The 26,988-nt window shown below is 40.1% G+C and overlaps 1 protein-coding gene across 7 annotated transcripts in view; it reads left to right on the plus strand.

The window, feature by feature from the left end:
• Positions 1–19,827, plus strand: part of mcf2l2 (MCF.2 cell line derived transforming sequence-like 2) — a 132,937-nt gene extending 113,110 nt beyond the window's left edge. For 4 of the 7 annotated variants that reach the window (XM_034583874.1, XM_034583877.1, XM_034583876.1 and 1 more), the window contains 7 exons: positions 2,230–2,301; positions 2,946–3,056; positions 6,621–6,730; positions 8,626–8,741; positions 14,901–14,974; positions 17,143–17,199; positions 17,452–19,827. In XM_034583874.1, the coding sequence (XP_034439765.1) occupies positions 2,230–2,301; positions 2,946–3,056; positions 6,621–6,730; positions 8,626–8,741; positions 14,901–14,974; positions 17,143–17,199; positions 17,452–17,522 (611 nt within the window). In that variant the 3' untranslated portion in view covers positions 17,523–19,827. Of the gene's footprint in view, positions 1–2,229; positions 2,302–2,945; positions 3,057–6,620; positions 6,731–8,625; positions 8,742–14,900; positions 14,975–17,142; positions 17,413–17,451 lie in introns of those variants that run through there. The other 3 variants (XR_004613701.1, XM_034583879.1, XM_034583878.1) reach the window with 3 other exon arrangements.
• Positions 19,828–26,988: the final 7,161 nt, after the last annotated feature.

Here is a 26,988-nt window from a genome sequence, read left to right on the forward strand (position 1 = left end):
TTAAAAATACAGCTGTTTGTAGAGTTATTGCAATACACCTCAGAAGCACGATGTATCTTGATTTCAAGGAAGAAAAATTTGTTAACAATGTGTCACCATGGAACATAATTAAAAGTTGAGAAAACCGTGTCTAATGGGTTTGCCCTTCATTCACATACATTCCAGGTTACCATCATTTTTTTTCAACATTGTGCAATTTGATTCATTCTCAGGTCAGTCATGACCATAGCACAGACTCCAATTGAATCTGCAGTGATAGAACTGTGTGTATGTGTGCACATATGTAGAGTAGGAGGAAAAAAAGCCGTTTTCTTATTACCTTCCCTCCATTTACTGATCCGCTTAGAATTTATGAGATGCATAGAGAAAGTCAAGCTTTTCCTGGGATTCAAAACAATGTTAAAGGGAAAAAAGGCCACAAATGAGTAGACATACATATTCTTTTTAAAAAGCGTCTAGAAATAAGAATTTTGATTAGGTGACATTTGGAACGCAGGGTGACATTCAAAGTGGCAGTAGAAGTGCAATTTACCGTAGGAATACAGATGAGAAGTTCATCTTCAACCAGGCAGAGGCATGACAGGAATTAAAAACACAGAGCTATGGAAGTTTTCCCTTGAACTATATTGAATCAGCCTCTTTAGTTTATATTTCCTTCCCTGACATGCAGTCCTGACTGTTTCAATAACGGTCAACCCCTGTAAAGAATGCTGCAGGTCATACCGGTTGGAGGGAGCTCAGTGGAGTTCACATTTTGGACTCTATACTCTAAATCTTTAATGAAATAGTAATATAAGCACACACATGCTATGCTGTATAGAGCATGCCATAATGTAAATTACTGATTGACGAGTATAGGCCTATAGGTGATTCTGGTTGTATTGACTTTCCTTGTCTAAGGCCCGTTAGTGAACTAAAGGATAATTGTGTTTCTTTCTATGGGTCATATTTTTGTAGATTTAGTCTTAAGACCCAACACTAATTTAAGAATGTTGTATTTTAATAGGTTTTTAACGCAGTGGACTACTGTGACATATACGAGTAAACAAATCAAAAATGATAAAATACATTTTTGCTGAATTCTCTATAGTTCCATGTTTCTGATGTTAAGGCACAAATAATATTTCCAGCTTCTGTGTCCAACCTACCAAACTTAATGTAACTGTGTGCTTATCAGTTTCAGTTTTACCACCAAATACAGAAGTTTAAGTAATTTGGCTCACCTGCCTGCTGTTGACATATTCTTGGATCTTAGTACGTCGGTAAATTCAGTGTTACCAAAATTACAACTAAAAATGGCCCAAATGAAAAATCATTTTATAAAATCAGACTCATCAAAAATCCCTTAAATATCATCTTATTTATATTAAGACCAGAGCATCCCTCAAACTTACACTGCATATTGAAACCTATTTTAACAGGATGGTCTCACATTTCAATAAACCTTTGAGTGATGTATCCATGAAGGTAGACGACACGGTCTCTGGGTACAACCCATGAATATATTAAATACTTCCTGAACTGCCCAACTTTTAACTTGTCCTCTAAAATGTTTAACAAATGCTTTATTTAGAACATGTGTGAAATAAGTTGTGTCACAATCTAACATCTTGTCATTTTTGCCTTGGTTGTTTAATAAGCCTCGGAGTTAACCTGTAAAATTGATTTTTAAAAACTGCTAGAAAATTGGAAATCAATGAAGACTGATTCTCCAGGAGTGCCGGCACATCCTCTGTGAACCAACTGACAATTAAAGTGTCAGCATTGTTGCTCTTTTGATAATGGTGTAAATTAGATTATAACAAACGTTTAAATAATTAACACCTTGGTGATTCAGAGACATTAGTTGAAAAGATGGAAGCCCAGTGTTACTAATGACATGTCTTAAGGAAGGTTTTTTGCTCTAACGCTCATCTGGATTGTGTTAAGAAGCATGCAGCATAATTTTGGAATAAATTAAGTGCTAAATGTATTTATCCAAATGTATCTGTAAAAGTTTATAGTGGACTGCAAGATTGGATATGAACATATCACTGATCTGTTCAGTATTTATTTCAAATTTATAAATGAATAAGGTATCCTCATTATGTTAATATGTAATGTGATTGCATTTCTTTAGGAATATGTTTGCTGTTGCGGTTTAGTTGTATAGAAACAGTGGTTACTTTCACTTTTTAAAATGTTGGTGTCTAATGAAGTGTCTGGTTGCCTGTTATTTCCCCCGACCAGGTCCCCTCTCCTCTAGCATAAAGAGCAAGAGACACGAGATAAAGAGCGATCCCACTCCATTTGGTTACGAAGGTACATGAACGTGTCGTGCACAGGTACTTCAGAAAATACCAAGACCACTTCAGCTTTATTGTGTTGTATGTTTAATCTTGGATGGTTAAAATTGTCCATCAATCTAAAATCAAATCTCTTAAATGAAATCTACAACAAAATAAAGTGATAAAAGTGAAGAGGTCTTCATACTGTCTGAAGTCACTGTATGTGATGGGCAGGGTCTGAGCATGCTGGGCATTTTAGTCTGTTGTTTGGTACAGTAGAGCAACCTTATTTTTGGGACTTTTGACTTGTGTATGTTGTGGTGTATGTGTGCACACGTTTTGTTTTCTTCTGTATTTTCATTTTTTGCCTGCTGTGTTGACTTGCATTGTGATTTGTGTCACGTCAATCCAAAAGGCATGATCATTTAAAAAAAAGGTGTATCGGATCAAATATTTCGTTGTGTGTGTGTAGTTTTGGTCTGGTGATGGGTTTGTTGGTGTCAAGGCCTGTTGCCAACTTGATTTCTGCATGTGTAGAGTTGCACTGCTCTCTTGACGAGATGGACTGAATTTCATTTTATCACAACACCATCTTATTTTCAATTTTGGTTTTGATATTTGATATTATTGAGGGATCATGAAGAAAAGCACAGCATAAAGCATTTGGCTTCCCTCCAGATACTTTGCGTGGTGCAATGGCTGCAGCCAGGAAACGTCAGAGTATGACTAGCAACACTGCTCCCGCTGCTGGCAGGGCCCCAGCTGTCCCTAGATCCACCTCCCAACCAGGTAACTGCAGAGGACGACTCACATGTGACTTGTGCTGTGTCTTCTCGGTTCAATTCATTTCAGTTGTATGTATTGATAAGTTAGTTTTGGTTGATTATTTGCTCTGACCAGACTTTAATTTGGTGTTTTTTTATTTTACCAGAGCTTTTGTGTATCCTCTTTCAGTAGCACATTCATTTCTAAATTCAGATAGGTCTAAAAGTTCAGTCTTCTGCCTTGTCTTTCAAATGCCTCCAAACTACCTGAGCAACACAGTCCACTGGCCCTATCTTGCAAAGCAAAGTGTCTTTGCACGTTTCAGACCATAACATTTGTCATTTTCTCATCCATCACTCACTTTGGTTAAGTGCTTGTGGCCATTTGAGCACCCATGGACTTGTTGGTCATAAGATGACTTGATGCAGAAGGAGGCAACTGAGGCTTTGACCAACAAAAACCTTTTATGAAGTCAATGCTAGTATTTAACTATTGTTTACTTGCTCCAGCTGTGTTAGGAGGCCCAGGGGTAGACCCTGACCACAGTGGACAGACAGACATATATCCACTTCAAAATATCATATATATATATATATATATATATATATATATATATATATACACACACACATTTATAATCTGTTGTGCCTTCTCCAGATAATCTGGAGAAGATAAATGGATGGATGGATTGATGGATTGATGACATTAAAACCTGAATATACATTCATTCTCATTTTTCATAACCACAATAACAACTGTTAGCTTGGTTTTATATATTCTACAATGTATAATGTATAGTAAAACTCTTTTTTTTTTTTACAAAAAAAAGCCTCAGTAACGCACATACACAGACACTCTGTTTAATGCTTGAAGGCCTGGTAACAGCCTACAGTTTATTCTTTGATATTGTTGATCACTCTTGCTTATGTCCAATGTGGCTCAGGCTGCCATACCACCTTGATGTAAACAGGAAGATGACACACTACCACAATGGATGTTTCTTGTATTCATAAAACAAACAGAGCTAATATAATACCTGATTTGATGTATTTGATGTCTTCAAATAGGGTGAATAGAAGAAATACAGATAGGTACTCCCTTGTGTGGGTTCTTGAATGCCAAGTCAGCCGGTCACATCTGAAACCCACTGTTCTATTGTTTTTACACCCATTTACTAGGATTAGATAGAGGAGGGATAATGGGGAACCTACTGTTGAATTACTCTGTATTACATGGTTGGGACAGCAGCCGTTAGAAAAGAGAATTGAAAAAAATATTAATTTTCCACTTCATTTCATACATTACCTCACTTGAGATACAGGCGTGGCTAAAAGTGCTGAAAGTGCTAAAAGTGCCTTATGCCTCATTGAAACATCGCTCTGTTCTTGAAGAAAAGTGCTGAAATTAAAAGCTCTTTTGTCATGCATGTCTGCATGCCTTTTGATTTCCATGGGATAGAACAATGCAGCTGTGAAAAGAGCTGAATCCTTCATTATTCTACAAAGATCTAAAATGGCTGGGACAAAAAAATGTGCAACTCATACAAGTGGTGACAAATAAAATGACTGTAGTGACATTTCTTGTTGATATTAGTATCACAGGTGTTTTCCATCTTATGTTCAGTCATTCAGCCTCAGAAGAATAGTCCTCTTTCGGCTGTTTGATATTAGTGTGTATACACGGAACATGGACGAGAGTTAAGGAAAGTAAATGATAAAGAAATCAATTGACAAACATTGTCAAGGTAAAGGCTACAAGACCATATCCTAGTAGCTTGATTTTACTCTATCTACAGTTGCTAATCTCGTTAAGAGTTTTAAGGACCATGGGCCAGTGTCGACCCCAGATTGAGCTTGAGGAGAGTCAGCTTGGTGGGAAGGGAAACAAGGAAAACTTGAAACTTAAGAACAACTACACGCTGATCTCAAAGATCAAGGCCCAACACTTTGTGGTTGCACAATATGTTGCTTTCTGAAGTGGGCTCTGATGAGCCAGGGAGACCCCTCTTTTGAAAAAGAAACATAAATACAGAATGTGAACAGATGAGACAAAATGAGAGCTTTTTGGTAAAGTGGTTGGTAAAGCTCTGTGTTCACAGAGGGGGGAAATAAGCTTTCAAAGAAAAGAGGAGCATCACAGTGAAACATGGAGGAAACTCAGGCACAATTAATCATCAAGTATCAAGGCATGCTGCAGTGAAGCATACTGCCCAGTGTCAGAGAGCAAGGCCACAGCTGCAGGTCAGGGCTGCTCTGACAGGGGCGGGTCCAGAGTATTTTTCAGATGGGGGCCACAGGGGGTAACAGCAGTTAAACTGTGGGGGGCACCCAAAAGTGACAAAAATGAAAAGGTCGCCACCAACGTCACTCTTCAATATTAAATGGGTAGTTCCCCCAAAAATGAAAATTCACTCATTATCTACTCAGCACTATGATGGAGGGGCGGGTGAAGTGTTTGAGTCCACAAAACACTTTTGGAGTCTCAGGCCTAAACAGCGTTGCAGCCAAATCCAATTCAATTGAAGTAAATTGTGACCGATGTAAAAAACATCTAAGTGTCCATAAGCCCTGAAATTCCAATTTGACTTGAAACAAGGTCGCTTACACCATGTTTTTAGCTTAAATGTGCACTGGGATCCACGCGGCTCCAGCGGAGGATATCAGAGGACATAGATATCAAAGGTGTACATGAGCATGCAGTGCTCCTCCTCATATGGTTACTTCTGGTTTGAGAAAAAAAACAAGATGGCGCTGGAAAAAATCTCAACTTCAAAGCTTCAAAACAGCTGCTCACAAACCAATGGGTGATGCCACAGTGCAAAAAGCAAAGAAGATAAAGAAAGTAAAAACTAATTCAAAAAATGAAAGAACAATTAGGCTCTATTTCAAATGAATCAGGCTTTGAACCATCAGCCAATCAGCAATGAGGTCTTCCTTAAGAAATTTACATCAAACTGCTTCTGCCTTCTAAGTAGGGGACCTTCACAATGTTTGTAATGCACAACATTTGAAATATATTCACCATTGTCCCCTTACTGTACCCCTCACATCTGTTCATGAAGATGGAAGGAATGCAGGGGACCAAACCGACAAATAACTACATCACAGTGTATAGGTCACTTTTACTACAATATTCCACCAGCAGTGGGAACAAATAATAAGAGCAGATAATCATTTGCTCATAGCTATTGCTAGTGTAGGATTGTAGATGAAGTGACCTATGCATTAACATCAACACCTATATTTACTTATGGACTTTGATTAAAATCAAAGAGAAAATGAATTCACGATATTAGTTCAATATAGTGAACATCATCGGATACATTGTTTCGTTTATACAATCTATGTCTTTGTGGGGTTTTTACATGAACTCATGAAAAACAATCTATATTGTTTGGAGATGAGATAAAGACATGGAAGTTTTTTACATTTTTTTTTCTGCATTGCTTTTAAACCACCAATAATGCCTTAGGATAATTTGTTCCATTTCAGCATTAAGTCTTTCTGTAAAGTTTAACCATGAAATGCTCGCCCATGTCAGTATTGAAAATTATTCTACCGGCTAATATTTTGCATGAATTTTCCTCAGGCTGGACACAGCGGCGTCTCCCTTCCATGGACACAGAGGACTTTGAGACAATCCCCTCCAGTGCAGAGGAATCCTCCAACTCTTCAGAAGAGGAAGGCAACCATAAAAATGTAGGCAACGTTCAAGACCGCAGCTCATGTTGACGAGAAAATGTTCAACCTGGATGTCCCCTGGAGCATTATTGGGCTGACCTTCTAAAAAGCAATGTTTTAATAGTAAAACTTAACAAAACCCAAAGTTGCAAATAATTGAATTGCAAGAAATGGTTTCAGTGCCACTCAACATTGTCAAACTTGGGTTGTTGTAAATTTAGGTCGGCCCAACCTGCTGGGTCACGTCATCTTTTGATATAAATCTTTGCTTTCCATGATCATTACTCACCTTCCCTTGAGAGTTTCCCACTCATCCTTCATTTCCTCTCATTCTTCCTCTCTTTTCTACTAAATTCCCATCCAGACCCCCTTAAAGAGGACCCCTCCACTGTTTAATTATTGCCAACGGATATGTCTAGTTAGCAGCGGGCACTGACGACTTGACATTTAAGAAATGTGGGAGGAGAAACAAATGAGGGGGAAGATTATATCTGCACAGGTCGACTGGTTATGACAGGCTTTCCAGATTCATTATAATCTTAGTGATGTGCAGTAGGAAGCCACACAAGCAACACACTGAGAATATTAGTGGTGCAAACATGGAGTTGACATTTTTTGCCACAGTACTTTTGCCACAGTAATAGCCAGAGACAACATATTTTTGGGTCCTCCATCCATCCGTCGATCCCACTCCTGTGAATGACGGGGGAATTTCGTAAAATTTGGGACAAAGATTCACTTGGCCTCAAGGAGAATTTGGTTAGAATTTTGATAATCAATGGTGAAAAGGTGAAGGTTAAAATGTTTTTGACCTTGTGAACGCAATATCTCTCTATAGAAGACTTTGAGGGAATCCATTCACATTTGGTAGAAACCTTCTCATGGTTGGACTTAAGGTTGAACTCATAAGAATTTGACCCCAACCTCATGTTTTGTGAATGAAATATATGAAGGACACATGGTGGGAATTTCATTACCTCTGGCACAAACATTCACTTAGACTTAGCAATGATCGGATTTAAATCAGGTGCTCAAAGGTCAAGATCATTGGTCACTTTTTTACCTCACGTACCAAATGACTATAATGCCTGGAGTAAATTTCTTTAAATTTGGCACAAACGTTCAGTCGGACTTAGAAGTGAATTGATTCTATTTTGTTTGTCAAAAGGTCAAGATCACCAGGACTGCTTACAACACATTTTTGGCCATACTTTGACAACAAAGATGAAATGAAACCTTCTGTGTTGTTAGACTGTAAAATACTACCGTAAAGGTTTAACAGGAAATTCCAATGAGAATCGGTGACATTACAATCCCAATGTAGCTACAGAGTGAGCACTCCTCGCTTTCATTATGCTTTGTGGGGTAAAACTGCTCCAATGTCAAGTCGCCTTGTCCACTTGTCCACTTAGTGAACTATCGTTTGATGTCCTGTGTTTGCAAAACATTCTGTTGCACATTTCTAAATCATTGATATAGGTATAACACATTCACTCTGAGCGATGAATTAGCTTGTTTGCGTGAAATGTGATAGTCACGGTGAAAAATTCTGCTCAAAACTCTGCCAGCTCGATAGAATTATGTGAAAAATTGAATAAATTGTCGAATGTTAGTACTGAGCAGCCAAATGACAACATTCATAATTGCTGAGTAATGGCAAAGCATGTTAATCAAGTTTTCCTCCGACTTCTGTGGCAGTGACTCAATTATGATTAATTAGCGCCGGTCCATATAAACTGTCACTGGTTACATTTGTCATTTTAACCAGCACTTAACCCGTAAAGTGATGGTCAGTTAAATTTGAAGATCTGTTGTTGGGGTTTAGAAAATTCACATTTATACGAGCCTGGAGCCATATGGAGGAAATGGAACAGGCAAAATTCAGAATTTGACTGAGTCGTTTCTTTCTGCAGGGTGACAGCAGTCGTTTCCGGGTGCAGTTGACTTATGAGTCCAATGAAGCACGGGAAGTCCCTCTGGAGACCGCTGACCTGGTCCAGTTTCTGGAGGAAGCGGAGAACGGACACTGGTGAGTTCCATTAGTCGCAACCGTAGGACTGTAGGAAATCAGTCAGCTCATTGTTTCCTTGGTCAGGTTGCCGCTCTTTCTGACTTAGCAACTTGTTTGAATTCTCTGGCTAAGTGGGTCCCCATCTGCCACTTCAAGCATGTTATGTCTCCAAATAAAGGTGCGAGAACACAAACTTCCCAGTCTGTTCCAAGTGCAAGAGTGAGAATCTCACAAATAAGGCAAAAATAAACTCACGCTGGATTATACTTTATTTGGGGCACTCATGTGGAGCATCTCATTCACTCTGCATGCCCTCAATAAACTGTAATTGCAGTGCAAGTCTCTTGTCTCCACTTTCATTTGTGGAAGTTTTCTCTGAGGAGTTTATTTTTGGCCTCAGGATTCTTTGTAGAAGATTTCAATATTGAAGCACATTCTCTACAGCAAAAAGGGACCATAGTTTGCCTATTACCGAGTCTTTCTATTATGTAAAAACTTTACCCTTTAATTGATCTATACTTGATTCTAATGTTTGGCTGTAGCTTGAAAATCGACTAAGCAGACAAAGAGAACAGTTGTGAGCAACTGACAAACACAGTGTTCAGGTAAAATACACACAGCAGTAGTATCCTCACATTTCCTAGCATCGTTCAGTTGTGGACATTGAGGCTAGAAAACCTCTACAACAACAGGAGTGGAATTATGAGCATTATATCCCAAATGTTTCCAACAAAGCCTTGATCTTTACAGTTTAATGTCATGCAAAGTATTTTTGTGCTGTACCCCAATCATAACTGCATAACAACATGTAATGTTTGTTTTGAAGCATTGATGGAACAGAAAACAGAGCGCCACCCCTATCCTTAGCAGTCGTTTTGCTCAGCCCCACACTGGTAATAGGAACAGCAGCTTAGAGATGACTCAGTGACCAGCATTAATTCCCTAATGGTCAGACCATGGAAAAGAAACAAGTGAACACAAAATGGGTCGGCTGTGTTTACTGAGGAGTGTTCCCCCCATAGTTTGTGTGTCTACCTACAGACTGCTTATAAAATATAAACACTGTATCAGAAAGCAAATCAGGGACATTACAACATTGCAGAGAGCTGAATGACGGACGGACACTGCCTTGTCTTTGGGAATGTTGATGGTCTGAGTCCAGTCTGTAACATGCCTCACTCACCCTCTCCCCTGGATCCAACCTACAGATGCCGCCAGATGACAGAGCTCCGCAGGTCTTCCGTTAATGCATAACTTTACCCAGTTTGTTCAGTCAGTTGCAAGCAGCTGATTATAACACTTTATTTGTTAGCTCTTATTTCAAATACAGAGTGGCTGTATCTCTGGAAGAGTATTTTCAATGTCCAACTTTCTTTGTTTCCAGTTCAGGAAATAAGTAATGTTAAATAAGTAAATAAGGTAATCAATGGTAGTAATTGTCGTAAATAATAGATGTCGTTGTTATGATTAAAGTAAGACTCCACAAAATGAATGCAAGCTAATATACAGTCCTTAAAGATGACTTGTGTGTGTGTGTGTGTGTGTGTGTGTGTGTGTGTGTGTGTGTGTGTGTGTGTGTGTGTGTGTGTGTGTGTGTGTGTGTGTGTGTGTGTGGGGGTTACCTGAAAGAAGAGACTGGTTTCTCCAGTTAAGTATGATTGACTGAGGCTCAATGTTTCAATTGTACAATCCTGTCTACTTTTAAAGATTAAGCTTTAGGTCAATAAGGACAATTAAAGTGATCCATTTCGATTAAATTTGATTGACCATTCAGATGAATACTAATGTTGCATAAAGTGCTTCTCAGAATCTAGACATATATGTGCAAAACATCCAGGCACAGTCCCAACCACTGCACCACCACACCGCCCATTCCTCAGAACAATCAAGCCAAAATGATTTAAAAAGGTGACATCAGTATGTATATAAAAAAAAAGGAAATGCTGTCCCGTGGGGCTGTGCATGGACTGTGAGCAGCAGATGATTCAACACATCAAGCACAGCACAGTCACATTAATTATCACTTTGAGCACTGACAGGACAGGAACTGAAAGTCTGCTCACTAATTAGTCTGCAGTGTTTGTGTTGATAAGTATGATATGTACAAACAGCTGTTATCGGGTGTTAACCACCTGACGAGGATAATGTCCATACACTGTTCAGTCGACTTCCACAGCTTCACATCTTGTCGCCAGAGAAAATATCCACGAGTTCAGATCAGTGTGCAGCGTCTTTTTTTCAGTCAATCCCTGTCAGTGATGTAAACTCTAAGTTTGCTCCGAGATCAGAGTCCCAGCATGGTTAGAGTCAGCTAATGGTTAGAGTCAGCTAATGGTTAGAGTCAGCTAACCATGCTGGGTCATGACAGTCTCCTACACTATGATATATACACAAAGACTCTGCGTTGGTGAAACGTCTGAATTTCACTTCTGCTTTTGGATTTGTTTAAGTCTGTCAAAATTACCCAATCAATAGAATTCTAGAAGTAGTGATAACAAATGAAATGAACTAGCTTGAGTGTGAGGAGAAGAGCTGAAGCTGTCCAACCAAAAAAACATCTGAGTGCAAGGGCGGAGTTTGAGCACAGAGCAACCTTAGCACAAGCAATGCTATTTAAGTGCAAGCCCAAGGTTTTTGAGATCATCACAAACAAACTGAAAGACATTCTTGAATAAAGATAGAGAAGAAACATGCTACCTGCTGCTCTGCTTTTTACACTGAGATTATCAGCTCACTGAAAAACTGCGTCATGGTTTATCTGTGCAGCACTTGGCCCTATGTGAAAACTTTACAGTTTAAATTGAAAATATCATGATGAAACTAAAGGATTTCAAACCATTCCCAACCCTGAAAATGAAAATGAGCACTACAATATCAATACATGCCAGTGATATATTCTATTTATCTGCTATGTACTGAGACACACTGGCAACCCTGTCCATATCCTGCCTTTAGCTGAATGCAGGCTCCAGCCTCCATGACCCTGGAGAGCATAAATGGATAGAGAAAGTGCATGGTCTTGAGATAATGCAACGTCACAACAACACCATCAACTTCAGCCTCGAACAGTGATTCTGATATAGTATCCAAAAATATTCAACATTATGCTTCAGAATGGCACAGCTATCATGTTGAATTGTCTGAGACTGAAATCAGTGTTGATGATATTATGTAGTTTTGCATTAGGAAAGGCTTTTCTCCTCTCCTGTTGGTATCAGTAATCAGTACGCTCACCGTTTCTTCCCTGGGTAGAAATCTACCTTCAGTTTAGTCAGAAATAATCCACCAAGCAGGAGAGAGGAAAAGAGACGAGTGAAACAGCTGCTCCTCTGCTGCTCCTCTGCTGCCCTGCTTTCTCTTCACATCAATTAAAGGCTCAGTGTGGCTGATTTGCATTTACATTTTATTTCACTGTAACATCACCCTGATTAAGCTGTGGTAGACAACAAAACATGTGAGTAATGGTCTATTGTGAAATCAAGTGAGGTGTCTAAAAACACACTGGCTTCAGATGAATTATAAATCACTATTTCATGTCCCCCACCGCCGCCATCTATCCTTTTGGCTTGCCAGGAAAACAGTGGCTCTACCGTCTTCATAGAAAAGCGGCGAGTCCAAAGCTAAGATGAGAGTGTTGTCGTCTCATGCGAGCTTGCTGCTTTCGGAAGTGACTAAACTCTTTTAGATAAGAGCTTGACTTTCTTTGAATATTCTCATTTATGCATCAGCCCATGCATATTTCAGCCTCTTAAAGAATTCTCCTGTCAACTGCATCTGTGGGTTTTTGCAGCTAAAAAGTCTCACTTGTCTCTGCTCCTCGCTTGAGTAAAATGAAGAATTCATAAGCCCACTCGCTTTTTCTTTGGATCAAAGTTAATGTGCAACCCTACAGAGTTTAACTGAATGTGACTGATGAACTGCTTGCTGCTGGATGCATGTGCTCATGCAATTGTGTTTGTCGTTGTGTGTATAGATCAACTTCTGGAACAAATACAAATGTGTGTGTGTGTGTGTGTGTTCATTTTGTTTACTCTTTAGGACCTTTACCAGCATTAACAGTGACGGACCAGTGCACCTCATTAGGACCCAAAGTTTGGTTCCTAATGAGTTGACCAAAACTGTGTTCTGCGTTCATGCGTGTGTATGTATGTGTGTGTGTGTGTGTGTGTGTGTGTGTGTGTGTGTGTGTGTTTGTGTATGTGTGTGTTTGTAGTCACTCTTTTTCCAAACTTAAGTTTGAATATGCTTGCTAACATCCCCATCCCACTAGTGTGTTGCACCTTCCCAGGTTTAGGCTATCATTTCACACCCACATACACACACACACACTGTCCCTGTCCCAGCCCATGTGGGCGATCTCTTGGCAGTGTGTGGTATGTTTGTATAAGGAATGAGAACACCCGACCACGTCCTGTCAACACAAAGTCACAGTATGAGCAGAATAAGGGAAGACACTACTTCTCTCTCTTGTGTAATGCCAGAAACAGTGTGTGTGTGTGTGTGTGTGTGTGTGTGTGTGTGTGTGTGTGTGTGTGTGTGTGTGTGTGTGTGTGTGTGTGTGTGTGTGTGTGTGTGGGTGTGTGTGTGTGTGTGTGTGTGTCTGTCTGTCTGTCTGTCTGTCTGTCTGTCTTGCCCTGATGTGTTTCACCTTTGTCCATTTTACCCCTGTCACCTTTGTGTGGTTTAGTCTCTGTGCTCCCAGTCCCCTCTGTCAGTTTGTCTATTCTGTTTATGTCTCTGGTCTCTCTTCATGCTCCTGTTTGTTTCCCCCGTTGATACCTTGTGCTTCCACTCAGTGTCTTTGAGTTTGAACTTTCTGTTTGCCTAAATACCTGCCTGCTATAGAGAAACCAGTAAGCATGTTCACATTCAATATTCTTCAGTGCACCTTTATTTGGAGTCAGTATTTGGGTCCTGAGAAACAGCCTCACAGTGCACAGACAACTGCAGGAGCAACGGGCAGGCAGTCTGTCATCTTTTAGTGTCTGCACCACAACACTAACAGTGAGAGAAGCGACGTGTGATGGAAATGCAGGACAGCAGAACATCGGACAGTACAAATCGTTTCTGTTGGCTGCTCTGATCCTCCCTGCTCTGGTGGCCTGGTGACAGCACTGTGTGACAGGAGAGACGCTCTGTGCGACGTTAGCATTTCATAACTGATCTCCGACCAAGACTCAAACTTAATGTCTGTGAAAGTCTGATGTTTGTTCATCCTAGATGGTGAACAAGGACTCAATCAGAGTATTTATGTAAAATATGAGTCATGTACAGCGGAATGGTGTGGGGGGGTGGCAACTCTGAACTGAGATACATGTGTAGGGGGTTGAATTAGAGATTTATGTATTTGTACGGCAGCTCATAAGCTAAAAACACTTTGACTCTCTGAATGTGTGTGTGTGTGTGTGTGTGTGTGTGTGTGTGTGTGTGTGTGTGTGTGTGTTATGGTCATTGTTTGGATGGCTTTTCTCCCTGATGTCGAGTTACTCTAATCGACAATCCCGACCATCCAAATGAGCAACCCCTCACGAAGGTTCATTTAAGATTCAGGCACAAATTCACTTCCCTTTCTTTTCTCACATTTATATTTTACTATTTGTACCATAAACCATCCAGAACACTGGTTCTTCGTTCAACCTCTGCAGAAAGAAAGTCTCAGTTTCAGCTTGTGATGTTAGTATTTTTAACAGTGTGGGAAAGATGAAAAACCAATTCTTGGCCAAACCTTCAAGGTTTTTCTTGGTTGACTGTTTCTCCAACCAGCTCAAACAGCTGTCAGTGGGCCCAACACTGGACCAACACTATTTGATTCACTGAACAAATTGTGTGTAACCAAGCTGCTGAATATCTAACTGGAAAACCTGATGGAGAATCTGTCAAACCCATGTTGATATAGATTCATTTGTTGGAAACCGTCTCAGTTGCTCTGGGGGTTTACAACCACTCGAATGACTTGTGCACTGACCTACCCTTTGGTGCTATACTGTGAAATCTGTCATCAGCATTTGTAGAAAGCCTCCATCCTACTCACTGTATTTTACTGTTGTTGCAAACTTAATGTCCAAATCTTACAGTGAGTAAAAATTGGAGTGTATGGGAGCTGTAAGATGAAGTGTTCCTGTTTTTTCCTTTTGTCCTGTGAGCGAGTGAAGACCCTCCCCTGTACTGTGTTTCTAGGCTAGTGAAGAACCTTTTAACAGAGGAGACAGTGCTGGCTCCGTCCAGTACGCTGCACACAGCACCTGAACGAGGTCACTTGTGAAGTAACAACACTTGAAATTTCTGACTAACCGCCTTGCTGTAACACACTCACTCGCCAAGCCACTCCACCCATCCATTACTTTACTCCAACTTGGTCATTTGCTCCCTCGCTCTCTCACTCGGCAGTTGGACCACGTGGCCAGGGATTGGGTGGGCTTGGGTGAGCCACTGCTCTGGGAGAGGGAGGGACGGTTGGATAGGGTTCAGGTTGGATGGAAGGATGGAGCGGATGGGGACGGAAGAGCTTTGGCTTGTTGAGTTGAATAATCAGAGCATGATGTCACTGATTGAAGCAAATTCCCCTTATTACACTCTGAATTCTCTCTCTCTCTCTCTCTCTCTCTCTCTCTCTCTCTCTCTCTCTCTCTCTCTCTCTCTCTCTCTCTCTCTCTCTCAGACTTGAATTATATGAAATTAATGACATTCTGGTTTAATCATCTAGATACCTAGCTGCATTATAAAGGACAGGACAACTCAACTAAGACATCCAGGGGGGTCGTAAGAAACATCCAGTCGCTAAACATAGAGCTGCTGCTGCTTTTGTTGAGGGAGCTGAGGGTGAACATTATGTTTTGAAGAAAACTGAAAAATATCGCTATTGTCAGTCATGTTTATGCCAAAATCTATTGAATAATAGTTCATAACTTTTTTGTAGTATTAGTAAAAAAGCAAAACATGGTATTGCTTTGGTTTATCAACTTTTCACCCTTTGAGTTACAGTTAAGTTACTCTGTGAGGACGTCATTAAAGACACCCATCAGCTAGGAATTTACAGTCAGCTAAAATACGTCTTGAACCAGTGGCTCCATATACACAAACCTTTTTGCGCTTATCCTTCAAATCACTTTGAAGGATAAGCGCAGTCTCAGTACCCTGTTGATGAGTTCTACTACTTCATGCAGGACAGCCACTCCTAGGCTCTGTGCTCTCTCTGGCTCTCCCTTCTCCCGACTTCCTTGTCCCCTCTGTTCTCTTCTCCATCCGTCTCCTCACCATTTACCCCCTCTCATGCCGGTTTGACGGCTGGTCCTTGAAGTGTTTGTTATGGCCTCGCTTGTTTTGTTGCGGAACTCTCTCCACTCCAGCCTGTTTGAATCAACTATCCCCTCCGCTCTCCTCACCTTTCTCTTCCTTTAACCTCCTTCTTATTCTGAGTCTGAGTTTTATCTTGTTTGGTTCTGGCTTTTTTTTTTGTGAGGAGGAGGACAGAATTACACGCTCTAGCAGTTACCCTCCAGTATTTTAGTTAAGTGGAACCCGTTTACAAGAAGACCTCTTCACCTGTCTGTAGTGATTGCCAATATCTTCCTTCGCTATAATTCTTTTAGCACTTTACTGGCTGACAGAAACTGAATGCCTCACTTTTACAGTATACAAGAAAACTGAGTACATCCCTGGTTAATATCAATAAAATGTATCATAATTACAAATCCTGTTCTCTGACTCTTTAAACTTTGAACCAACAAAAGTCTGTGCATCTTCCATTAGTGAGATCCCGTTCTTTTGTTTTTTAATTGTTCGTATGTCCACCTTTATTTTAGATGGCAGATTGGATTCTCCAATGGATGACACCATTCTCACACACAGACTGTATATATAAAGCTCTTACACAAATCTATGTATCCAATAGAAAACCTCTGAAGTATACGTCGACTCTTTTTACGCATTGTTCAAGATTACTGTCATGTTGGGACATCCCTGTCATGCTTGGACTCTGGGCTCTCTCAGTTTGGAAATAATGACAAAATCATATTTAAAACATTCATTATTAAAGACCGTGTCTGACATAAATGGAGAGGCTTATCAATGTCTAAAGATCAAATACACTGCAATTTCAATTTTGAAATAATACAGTTATTATAAGATGACACTTTTAAAGTCATTTAACAATTAAGTGGTATTGCACAGGGGTGTACTCAGTTTTATTGTACGCTGTATGTGTGTCATATACTGTACGCTTCATTGTTTGGTTGGTTTTATTGGCTCATGAGTGCGGGCTGTGCATCCTTTTTTGAACGCCACAGTTTGTCCATATATTGCTTTTCCCTTTTTCCCTGCATATTATTTTATATTATATTTGTGTGAATATATCTTGTATAATAAGATGCAAGATTATATTTGAAGTTGAAGCTGACATGAATTTTTCTTGTTTTTGCAGATATCTTCAGTGAACTGTGTACAGCAGCTCTCTCCGACTCAGATGAAAATGAAGCCAGTACGTGTGGAACTGTGTCTCAGGACAGCAGCTAAACATGGCTGACTATTGTTGTTCATTACGCTGGATGACAAACATTTTGTTGTATCACAAACATGACTGATAACTCTATAACTACAGTTTTTAAACTGTAATTTCTTAAGCTGGACTTGAAATGTCAATGACTATTAGTTTTTTTCAAACATGTAGCCATATTAGTCTACAAATATGGCCTGTTGTTGTTTTTAAACCAACGTTTTTCAAGCTTCTCAGTGAAGTCTCCAAAAAGTTGGAACCGTAACAGGCCTGAATGTGACCCCAGGGGAAGCCATACAAGTATTTGAGCTCAACCAGCTGTTGTGTCTGGGGCCTGAAGACTGACAGACATGGACACTGAAATTTACATCCAAATGTGGATGAATTCTGATTAAATACTGTAGAAAATACAGTGGCTGGGCTGGATACCTGAAGTGTCAGATTCCATTTTTGACTTTTATAACCACAGGAAAAAGTGATCACCTCCATGTGCTGGTTGTGAGCAGGCCTTGGCATGATGCCCTGTTTTGCTGCTACACTGCGCTGATGCAAATCTCTTAGAGACCAGGTTCTGCCTCTGCTGCCTCGCTTCATCTGCTTCATCTGCTCCAGGTTGGAATTACCGACCCTCCACAGCAGCTGCAGTCTCCAGAAGAAACTACAAGTTGTCCTGCTTGCCTTGCTTCAGTAGATAGTCCCTAGTAGATATATTGCCATTAAGTTACATCAGATGTTGTATATTATCTCAACGTGCCCTATCTCACACCCTGTACATTTGCAAATGATCTATATAAATTGCTCAAAGAAGTTGAAAGATATCACCATTTTATATAGGCATTTACAATCCAGATATTCTTCTTGGTTTATTATGTCTGGACAGAACTTGTATTATATCCTGTTTGTTGGGTTTTTAGACATTCTGGGTCAAAAACTGTCTTATAAAGTTGACAATGCTACCATGTTAGCACATACTTTACTATTAGACATCAAGCAGATATGGGGTTACATTGGAATTCAGTTGGTTCTGGCAACCTGACTAATGTAAATCACATGTGAAATTTCTTGCTGTGTTTTAGTCTATACACAGCTGTTGTAAAAAATAAAACTGTATGCATTTTCTGTGTAGAGACATAGACTAGTTCCTAACTTTGTTTATCTGCCTTCTGGTGCCAAGCAAGGTACTGTGATGCTTGAGGACAGCTTGCCCAAAGCATCCAGAGACAAGGCTGATGAGAGTGGAAGCACCAAAACAACCAAAACAGTGAGCTAAAATAGGCTATACTGATACACAGTCATTTAACTCACCGTTTAGTCAAATGTATGATTGGTGCAGCTTGCTACAGTCTGTCAAAGGTGCATCAATTGAAGCCAATGAGAGCTAAATTACATTGCAACAGAAATAAATCCATCATAATGTGTTTTCCAGTTTATCTTTACACATATATGGTGAATCACAGACGGAAGAAGCCAAATGGCTTTTGATGAATTAAGCGTAACTGTAACACATCAATTCTGTAGATGGATGGGGTGCTGTTGTAAATCATGTGTCAGGAAACAGATTGATTTCTCTGACATGTTATTCTACTTGGACTCATCTGCACATAATGGGGTTTTCACTTTTTTAGCACATACTCTGCTGTATGTTGTGAGAAACATCTGGAAATGTTTGGCTGTTGCCTCCAAGTGATTTTTCAGGGAAATGCTTTTTTTTTTGCAAACAGTACCCGGGTTGTTTCCTAACATCAGCAGGTGAAAATAGCACTGCACACTGGATGCCAGGAGGGCATTGTAGTAAATGTGTAAAGATCAATTTGTACAACTGCTGTATCACTCTCAGAGGCTTTACAATATTGTATTTCTACTGACGGACAGAATTGTGCGGACTATTCACTGATAAATCCAAAACAGCACTGTGCACTGTATTCACAAACAGATGAAGCACGGCATGTTGCAGGAAGGAGCCCAAAGGTTTCATATGTGTAAATGTGTAGATGACACCTGCTTCGATTTGCAGACTGTAAGTTATTAGAAAAAAAAGAAAGGAAACTGAAAGGATGTAAAAAAAGGATAAATATTCACCTAGTGATTGAATACATGTCAGAATGTAAGACTTAGTTACTCTGGAAGAAAGTTACAGTTAAGTCTTTGAAGACAAGTCAGAGTTGTAATTACCCTGACCTTTATAAGCAAGTAAAGATGGATGGATGGATGGATGGGTTATCGATTTGAAAGGTGGATGATGGATGGATGGATGGATGGATGGATGGAAGAATGGATGGAAGAATGGATGCATCAATGTTGCAACTGGTGGGTGGGTTTATGGATTGATGGTTGGATACCTCGGTAGACTTGTGGTTGGAAGGATGGATGGATGGATCAAAAGAAAGACAGCAATATAAAGATTTAAAGATTCCCTGGTTACCAGAGGGCAGAACTCTATTACACTTCATACACATTAATATTAGTCTGGTTGTAAAGTCACACTCTCTTGAACATACTGTATATTATCCTCATTCTGTGTTTATTGAAAAATGTTGTATCTTTGTAAAGAAAATATTTCAGTTGAAATGCATCCTGCAATTTAATTGCCATTAAACAAAACTATAGAATGTATCCAATCTGTATATTGTATCTGTCATTGTAATGTACATATTGCTTCATTGTGATAATATGCAATGACAATATGAAGTTTGTCCCTGTGTTTTTTGTATGCTTAAACTCATTATATTCTCCCAAGCCTAAAAATGTAAGAATTAATACAGAGGTGCTTGTTGTAGAACTTAAAATTGAGACCACAGTTCTATGTTGGAAAGGAAAGTTCCTGTCACATCCACCTACAATCAGATACCATCCTTTGCCTCACTATCCAATAGCCAGGCGAGCAAATACGTGTACATAAAAGCAAAAGTAGGTTTCAGATCAGGAAAAGAGAAACGTTCGCAAAAGTATTATGTGAAAGCTTTTTCCTTTTCATTATCTTTAAACATTTCCGCCGTTATCTCTTTGTTTGCACTGGAGGAGCAGCACCCCCCTCAATAACAGTGCTATAAAGAAATGCTCAAAGTTTGACCTGGTCTTTATAATTTACTAACACCAGCACAGGCTGCTCTCAGTGATTGTTTTGTTTGTTTGTGGACTCAAAGCAACCTATAGCTTATACCCCAGCAGGTATCATGGATAAAAATGTTAATATTGTGTGCACGATTACTAAACTCTGGAATTACTGAACCATGCATACATTTTATGTCACAATCACAAACACAAGAACAAAGAGAACATTAATAAACTGTCACCCCCATTAAACGTATTTTAGGCATGTTAAAGATGACAGTTTTGGTCAAAACTCAAAGTATATCCATGTCTGTATTATACCCAAGCAGTCCATATACATACACTTTTAGCATTGCATTGAAGTAACATATAACAGCTACTAAGTACTGAAGTAGTTTAGCGACTACATAAAGAGTGTTGAGGGAACATGGACCATGACATACAACATCCGTACACGACATCCAGTCTACAGAAGTGTACAAATCACTCCTGCTTCAACTTTGATCAGTTTGCCTTTGTTGCACATAATAGAGATCATTGTGAACATTTGTTTCTTGTTTAGATTTACCTTCAAATAAACTTACTCTTGCAAAAACGTGTTCATACAATTAGTTTACAACCTTCCTGGTCATCTGGTTGTGTTTCCAGCTTCTGTACATAAATTATTAAACACTGTCGTCTCATTCCTAAAACTTCAAAGGCACTTTGATGAGTACAGTTTTATAATATAACCAACTGAACAAATGACCAGAACAACAAAATGAAACCCATGTTTTCATAAACCTTTGCTCTCCTTTAATAAAATTCAGGGATAATTAGAGGGCACAGATTACTATTATACTCAGAGCTAAGTCTCCAGGCTCTGCACGTCCTAATGACTATGTGGTACAACTGGAAGATCCTCAAGATCCACGTTCAGCAGAGCTACAATGAAGTTTCTCAAGTTCAGTGTTGGGAACTGTCCCAAGGATTTGCATCATTAGTCTGGTGTACCTGCTGGAATACTGTTATGTTATGTGTTGAAGAGGTCATCTCTTACCAGTCCCAACAACGTCCATTTGCTGCTTCAGAATAAAAAAAACAGAAGTCGAGCAAAGACTACCAAGATCATTAGACTTTACTGGCAGTGAATATTTTCCAGTCATCAAACATGTGTGGTGGCCAATGGTCAGTGCACTGCAACACTTAAGAGAAGTCAAGAATACATCTTCATGAATTTGACAACACATGATGCAGGTCGCACAGACGACAACAGAAGTCTTTCCAGGGGACACAAAATAGTGATACTGATACTGATTTCATACAAACAGTGGAAACATGCTCTTTGACAAGCAGGTTGTGATGTAAGGCAGACAGTTTGTAAGACAGACATGGAGGGACGTGGAGTGCTTCACATGATGGGGCAGTTTTCCCAGTGTTGGGCAAAATGCGATGGCTAGGTTGTCAGATATCTGCAATAATATTCAAATCATGCTGATAAAATAAAATAAACAACTCCAACTCCAATGAAGAGAATACAACTTCAGTAACTTTAAAAGTCAGGACAATGAGCAAGTCGGGTTCATCACTTTACTCTAGTGCATTGAGCTCTCTCAGCAGCCATAAGCACTTGATCTTAAAACATCTATCTTCACACAGACCTTGACTTTCTCTGTGAGTCTGCTGTCATTGTAAAAGCATGAGCAAGAGGAAAGCAAGCTTTTCACTTAGGCTTGTAACTGCACATAACAAGCACAGACCCTGGGACTGAGAGATAACAAAGCACAGTGCGAACAGAGGAGATGAGATGCTCTTCCAACACCTTGCTGTACTCTCTAACCCCCACACAAGACTCGTGGGTGATGGGTGTTCAAAAGAGATGTTATTTAAATCGGTGTAGGTAGGCGGTGAACAAACGCTGTCAGAGAGAAATCACAACATTTTATTTCAAGATCATTTGCATTAAAATGTATGTAATTATTGTAAGTTAGGAAGTGAAAGGCAAGCAAATAGGAGGGGAACTGTCTGTCTCTTTTTGCTGCAGACATGGCTGTCAAAGTGGTAAGTGTATGGCTTTTTCTTACATTGAAGTATGTGATGAAATACAGGCCTGCAGTATTTCTATTATTTTGTCAGTGATCAGCTGCTCCTCAAGTTTGATGGAGCGGTGCCAGCCAGGCCTCTGCTCCCACCTCAATAACAAACCCAGCTATTAAGGTTACACTACAGCATAATAATAATAACTTTATTTGTATATCACTTTTCAAAACAAATAACAAATAAGTGCTTTACAACAAACAATAGGAAGTTCAGAGAGTAAAACAATAATGATAATGATACAGACAACAAAAGTATAGACATCATGCAAAAAAAGCTGGTAACTGATTCTGCTAGTCTATCTCTTCTGGGGGAGCAGGCCGAGGCAGATTGTGGCTGGCATGGAGGTCCTGGGAGCAAGGAGGCAAACGGTTAGATTAGCACACAAAGGATTCACTAGAAACTACAAGACAGAGGGGCTGAGGGTTTGGCGAGTTTAGCTCCTACTGAGGTGTTGCTGGCAATAAGTGGCTAGAGTTGTTATACTGCAGGTGATGGGTAGATTGGAGCCTGGTTGTGCAGGAAATCGGGTCAGTGAAGCACACACACACACACACACACACACACACACACACACACACACACCTACACACACCTACACACACCTACACACACACACACACACACACACACACACACAAACACACCTACACACACACACACACACACACACACAAACACACCTACACACACACACACACACCTACACACACCTACACACACACAAACACACCTACACACACACCTACACACACACACCTACACACACACACACACACACACACACACACACACACACACACACAAACACACCTACACACACACACACACACACACACACACACACACACACACACACACACACAAACACACCTACACACACACACACACACAAACACACCTACACACACACACACACACCTACACACACCTACACACACACACACACACACACACACACACACACACACACACACACAAACACACCTACACACCTACACACACACACACACACACACACACCTACACACACACAAACACACACACACAAACACACCTACACACACACACACACACACACCTACACACACCTACACACACACACACACACAAACACACCTACACACACACACACACACACACACACAAACACACCTACACACACACACACACACACACACACAAACACACCTACACACACACACACACACACACCAACACACACCTACACACACACACACACACACACACACAAACACACCTACACACACACACACACACACACACCTACACACACACACACACACACACACAAACACACACACAAACACACACACACCTACACATACCTACACACACACACGCACACACACACACACACCTACACACACACACACACACACACACACACACCTACACACCTACACACACACACACACACACACACACACACACAAACACACCTACACACACACACACACACACACACACACACACACACACACACACGGAGGGGGAGACACAAGAATAGACAAAAACACTAGCAAAAAACCCATCATGACATGCTGCCCCTGATTAAACAAAGAGGGGAGTTCAATTCGCCTCAGTTTTAAATTTATTGACAGTATTAAGATAAGAAACATGTAAAACATTTAACCAAGAACGGTCAAGTTCAACTTTTCCTACTTTCCTCTTCCAGAGCCTTCCGCTGTGTTTTTATAGACTGCAGACTCCACTCCTAATGCAGTATTGGAGAGCAACAGTAGTGCTTGCCCGAAGAAGAGCTTGCCTCGCATGAATATTTACCCTTTTGCCGACAGCACACACACCCACTGAGGAGATCACAGTTCACTGCATGTAGCAGGTTGGAGCCTTAATGCACCACTGTACCATCACAGCCCAACCATAAGAGTTGTGAATGTGAGTTGTTTTCCTATGTTGGCCCAGTGGTACAATGGCCACCTGATGAGGGTGAACCCTGCCGCTCGCTCAATGTCAGCTCAGAATTGGGTTCAGCCTCTCCTGCGACCCTCAACAATACATGTTAGATACTGGATGGAGCACAAAGCACAGGGAGTACATATTTTCTCTGATCTTTGATTTTGTGAGAGGATACCATCGGGTCTTTTATAAAGGAAGACTCGAAAAATAACATGTGACTTATTGTTTATTAAATGATTTGACAAAAAATCCATCCTGTGCTTCTCAGAGGCTTCAACTGCTGTAGAAACAAGCTGTCATTCAGTTTGTCTTTGTAAGGACAGGGATACATTTTACCTGGTTGTTATTTACATTTTCAGAGAAACATTGCCAGTCACTGTTTTCAAAGTAAAGATTTGCTTTTCAGTAGGAAAGCAAATCTAATCCATGACATGTACTATTGATAATACATATTTTGAGTGATTCTGAATTCTCCATCTGACGACTGACCTTTCTGCTGCCGATCAAACATGCTAAAAATATCAGAAAGTCAGCGCAAGGAAAAAACAAGATACTTTTTTGCAGTAAAGGGGTTGAAGCCCGAATCACAAACATCCTCTCATCTCGAGCCAGGAAAACAAGGTGTGTAAAGGTCGTTAAGAGTTCTGAATAACATGATCATGATATGAGCGAAACAACAAACTGTTACAGCTGACATAAAGCCACACCAAACTAGCCTGGTCTCATGTTAAAGGTTTTATATTTGATTTGTTTCTTGCATGGGTCGGCAACCTGTGGCTCCTGAACAAGATGCAGATCATAGCTTTGTCACAAAAACATGTTGCAGTCATTGATGTTTATCTAAAGGCAACCTTACCCAAGTGTTTACATTTTCATGCAATTTGTACACAACAATTAACTCCATCAACTAAAATGTGTCATCATGGCATGGTGCCTCTTTGCTGATTTCCATAGCTGTGACTTTTATGGGTGTTTCAACATATTCAACATAGTGTTTCAAAACCTGCACAAAGGGTTAGGTTTTGGAGGACAACAGAGAATTTAATGTACATGGACAGATTCAGTTGCTTTTAAAACCACTTCTGCTGCTGACTTACTGAAGTGTTTGATCTGCTGCAAGTAGTTAGCACACAGCAACAATTTTTTTTTATTTTGAATTCAGGAATAAGTGCTCTGCACTTGCCGGAAAGCATCTGGGTGGGGATGAAAGAATTTCAGGACTGCAGCAGAAATCAGCACAAAGGCGGCAGAAATGGAGGAAATCACCAGCTCAAGGCAAAACGCATGAATTAATATCTATCTAGGCAAATTTACACTTTAAAAAAATGTTTTACCCTCTTTAAAGTTTTCCTGATCATATCGACAGCTAGTTAATGTTAGCCTACTATCTTAGCAGATAACATTAGTCAGTTTAAAAAGTTGACTCACTCAGAAGTGATGTCAGATAAACTATGAATTCAACACGTAATTTAAATAATTTAGATGTTTTGCATACTCCTCATTGATGTCAGTGTCGGGTGTAGCCTTCAAATGCAAGCATTTTTTGAATGGATACAGTCTGTTAGTAGTGCAACGTTTAAAGCGAGTCAGACAGTCAGACAGATTGAGATTTATACCTCTTCAAGGTTCAAGGTGTCTTTATTGTCCCCGAGGTGCAATTTGTTGTACAGCCAGCAGAACAATCACACAGCCAGCAGAGGACATAAATAAAACATAAAAACATAAACAAAATACACAGTTAATACTTAAAACTCTCATGTTAGGGTATTTAAAAAGCTAGTGACAGCAAGGACAAATGAGTTCCTACATCTGTTTGTCCTGCATCTAGGTAAGATATATCTGTGGCCTGGCAGAAGAGGTGGAACTCAAAAAACAGGGGGTGACTGGGATCAGCCAGAATCGACCTGGCCTTCCTCAAGGACATGCCCTTGTGCAGGTTAGGGAGGTCATTTAGGGTGGTGCCTGATATTTTGCTGCACACTCTGACAATGCCTTGTGGATGGTTCTTATTTTTCAAGGTCAGTGACCTGTACCAACAAATAAATGGATAGGAATACGCAAGTAAAAAACCCACCTTGTAATAAACCGTAGCCTCCTTCACATACAAGGCTGACCAGGGCTTGATTTACCCTTTTTCATCAATAACCAGTAATTTCCAAAAATCCTTTGTTTGGATTTTTGAAACATGAGCCAGGCATTAACTCACTTTTGTATTTAAATTGCATTACATTAAAATAACTTGATGGAGATTTAACAGTTTTATCATGAAAGCTATAAGAAGAAAAGTTCATCCTGACATTTGTATTTTGTGAATTACTTTTCTTAGAGGTCTACACCATAAAGACATCGCCAAGCATGGCTCATAGTTATTCAGTACGAAAAGAGTTAGTGAAAGAATTTTCCCTGGTTGGTTTTGTAACTTTTTGGTGGCCTGTTAACATCTCAAGAGTGCGTGGTCTCCCTCTACCTTTGTTTCGATTCATATCTGTGTGTGTTTAGTGACTGAGCATCAAAGAGCAGAGAGCACTGAGCTAGAAATATAAAGGTTTGAGGAAGTAGGAAGTATAGAGAGGATAAACCCGGACAGAAGGAAGATATGGTCTTGACAAAGCTTTGTTCCGCACAGTGAAGCTCCCGAGGGCTGAATACAGAATGACAGACAGAGATTGTGTGTGCGTGTGTCAGTATGTATGACTGGAGGAGGTG

This window comes from Hippoglossus hippoglossus, chromosome 4, assembly GCF_009819705.1.
Source record: "Hippoglossus hippoglossus isolate fHipHip1 chromosome 4, fHipHip1.pri, whole genome shotgun sequence".
NCBI classification, from domain to species: Eukaryota; Metazoa; Chordata; class Actinopteri; order Pleuronectiformes; family Pleuronectidae; genus Hippoglossus; species Hippoglossus hippoglossus.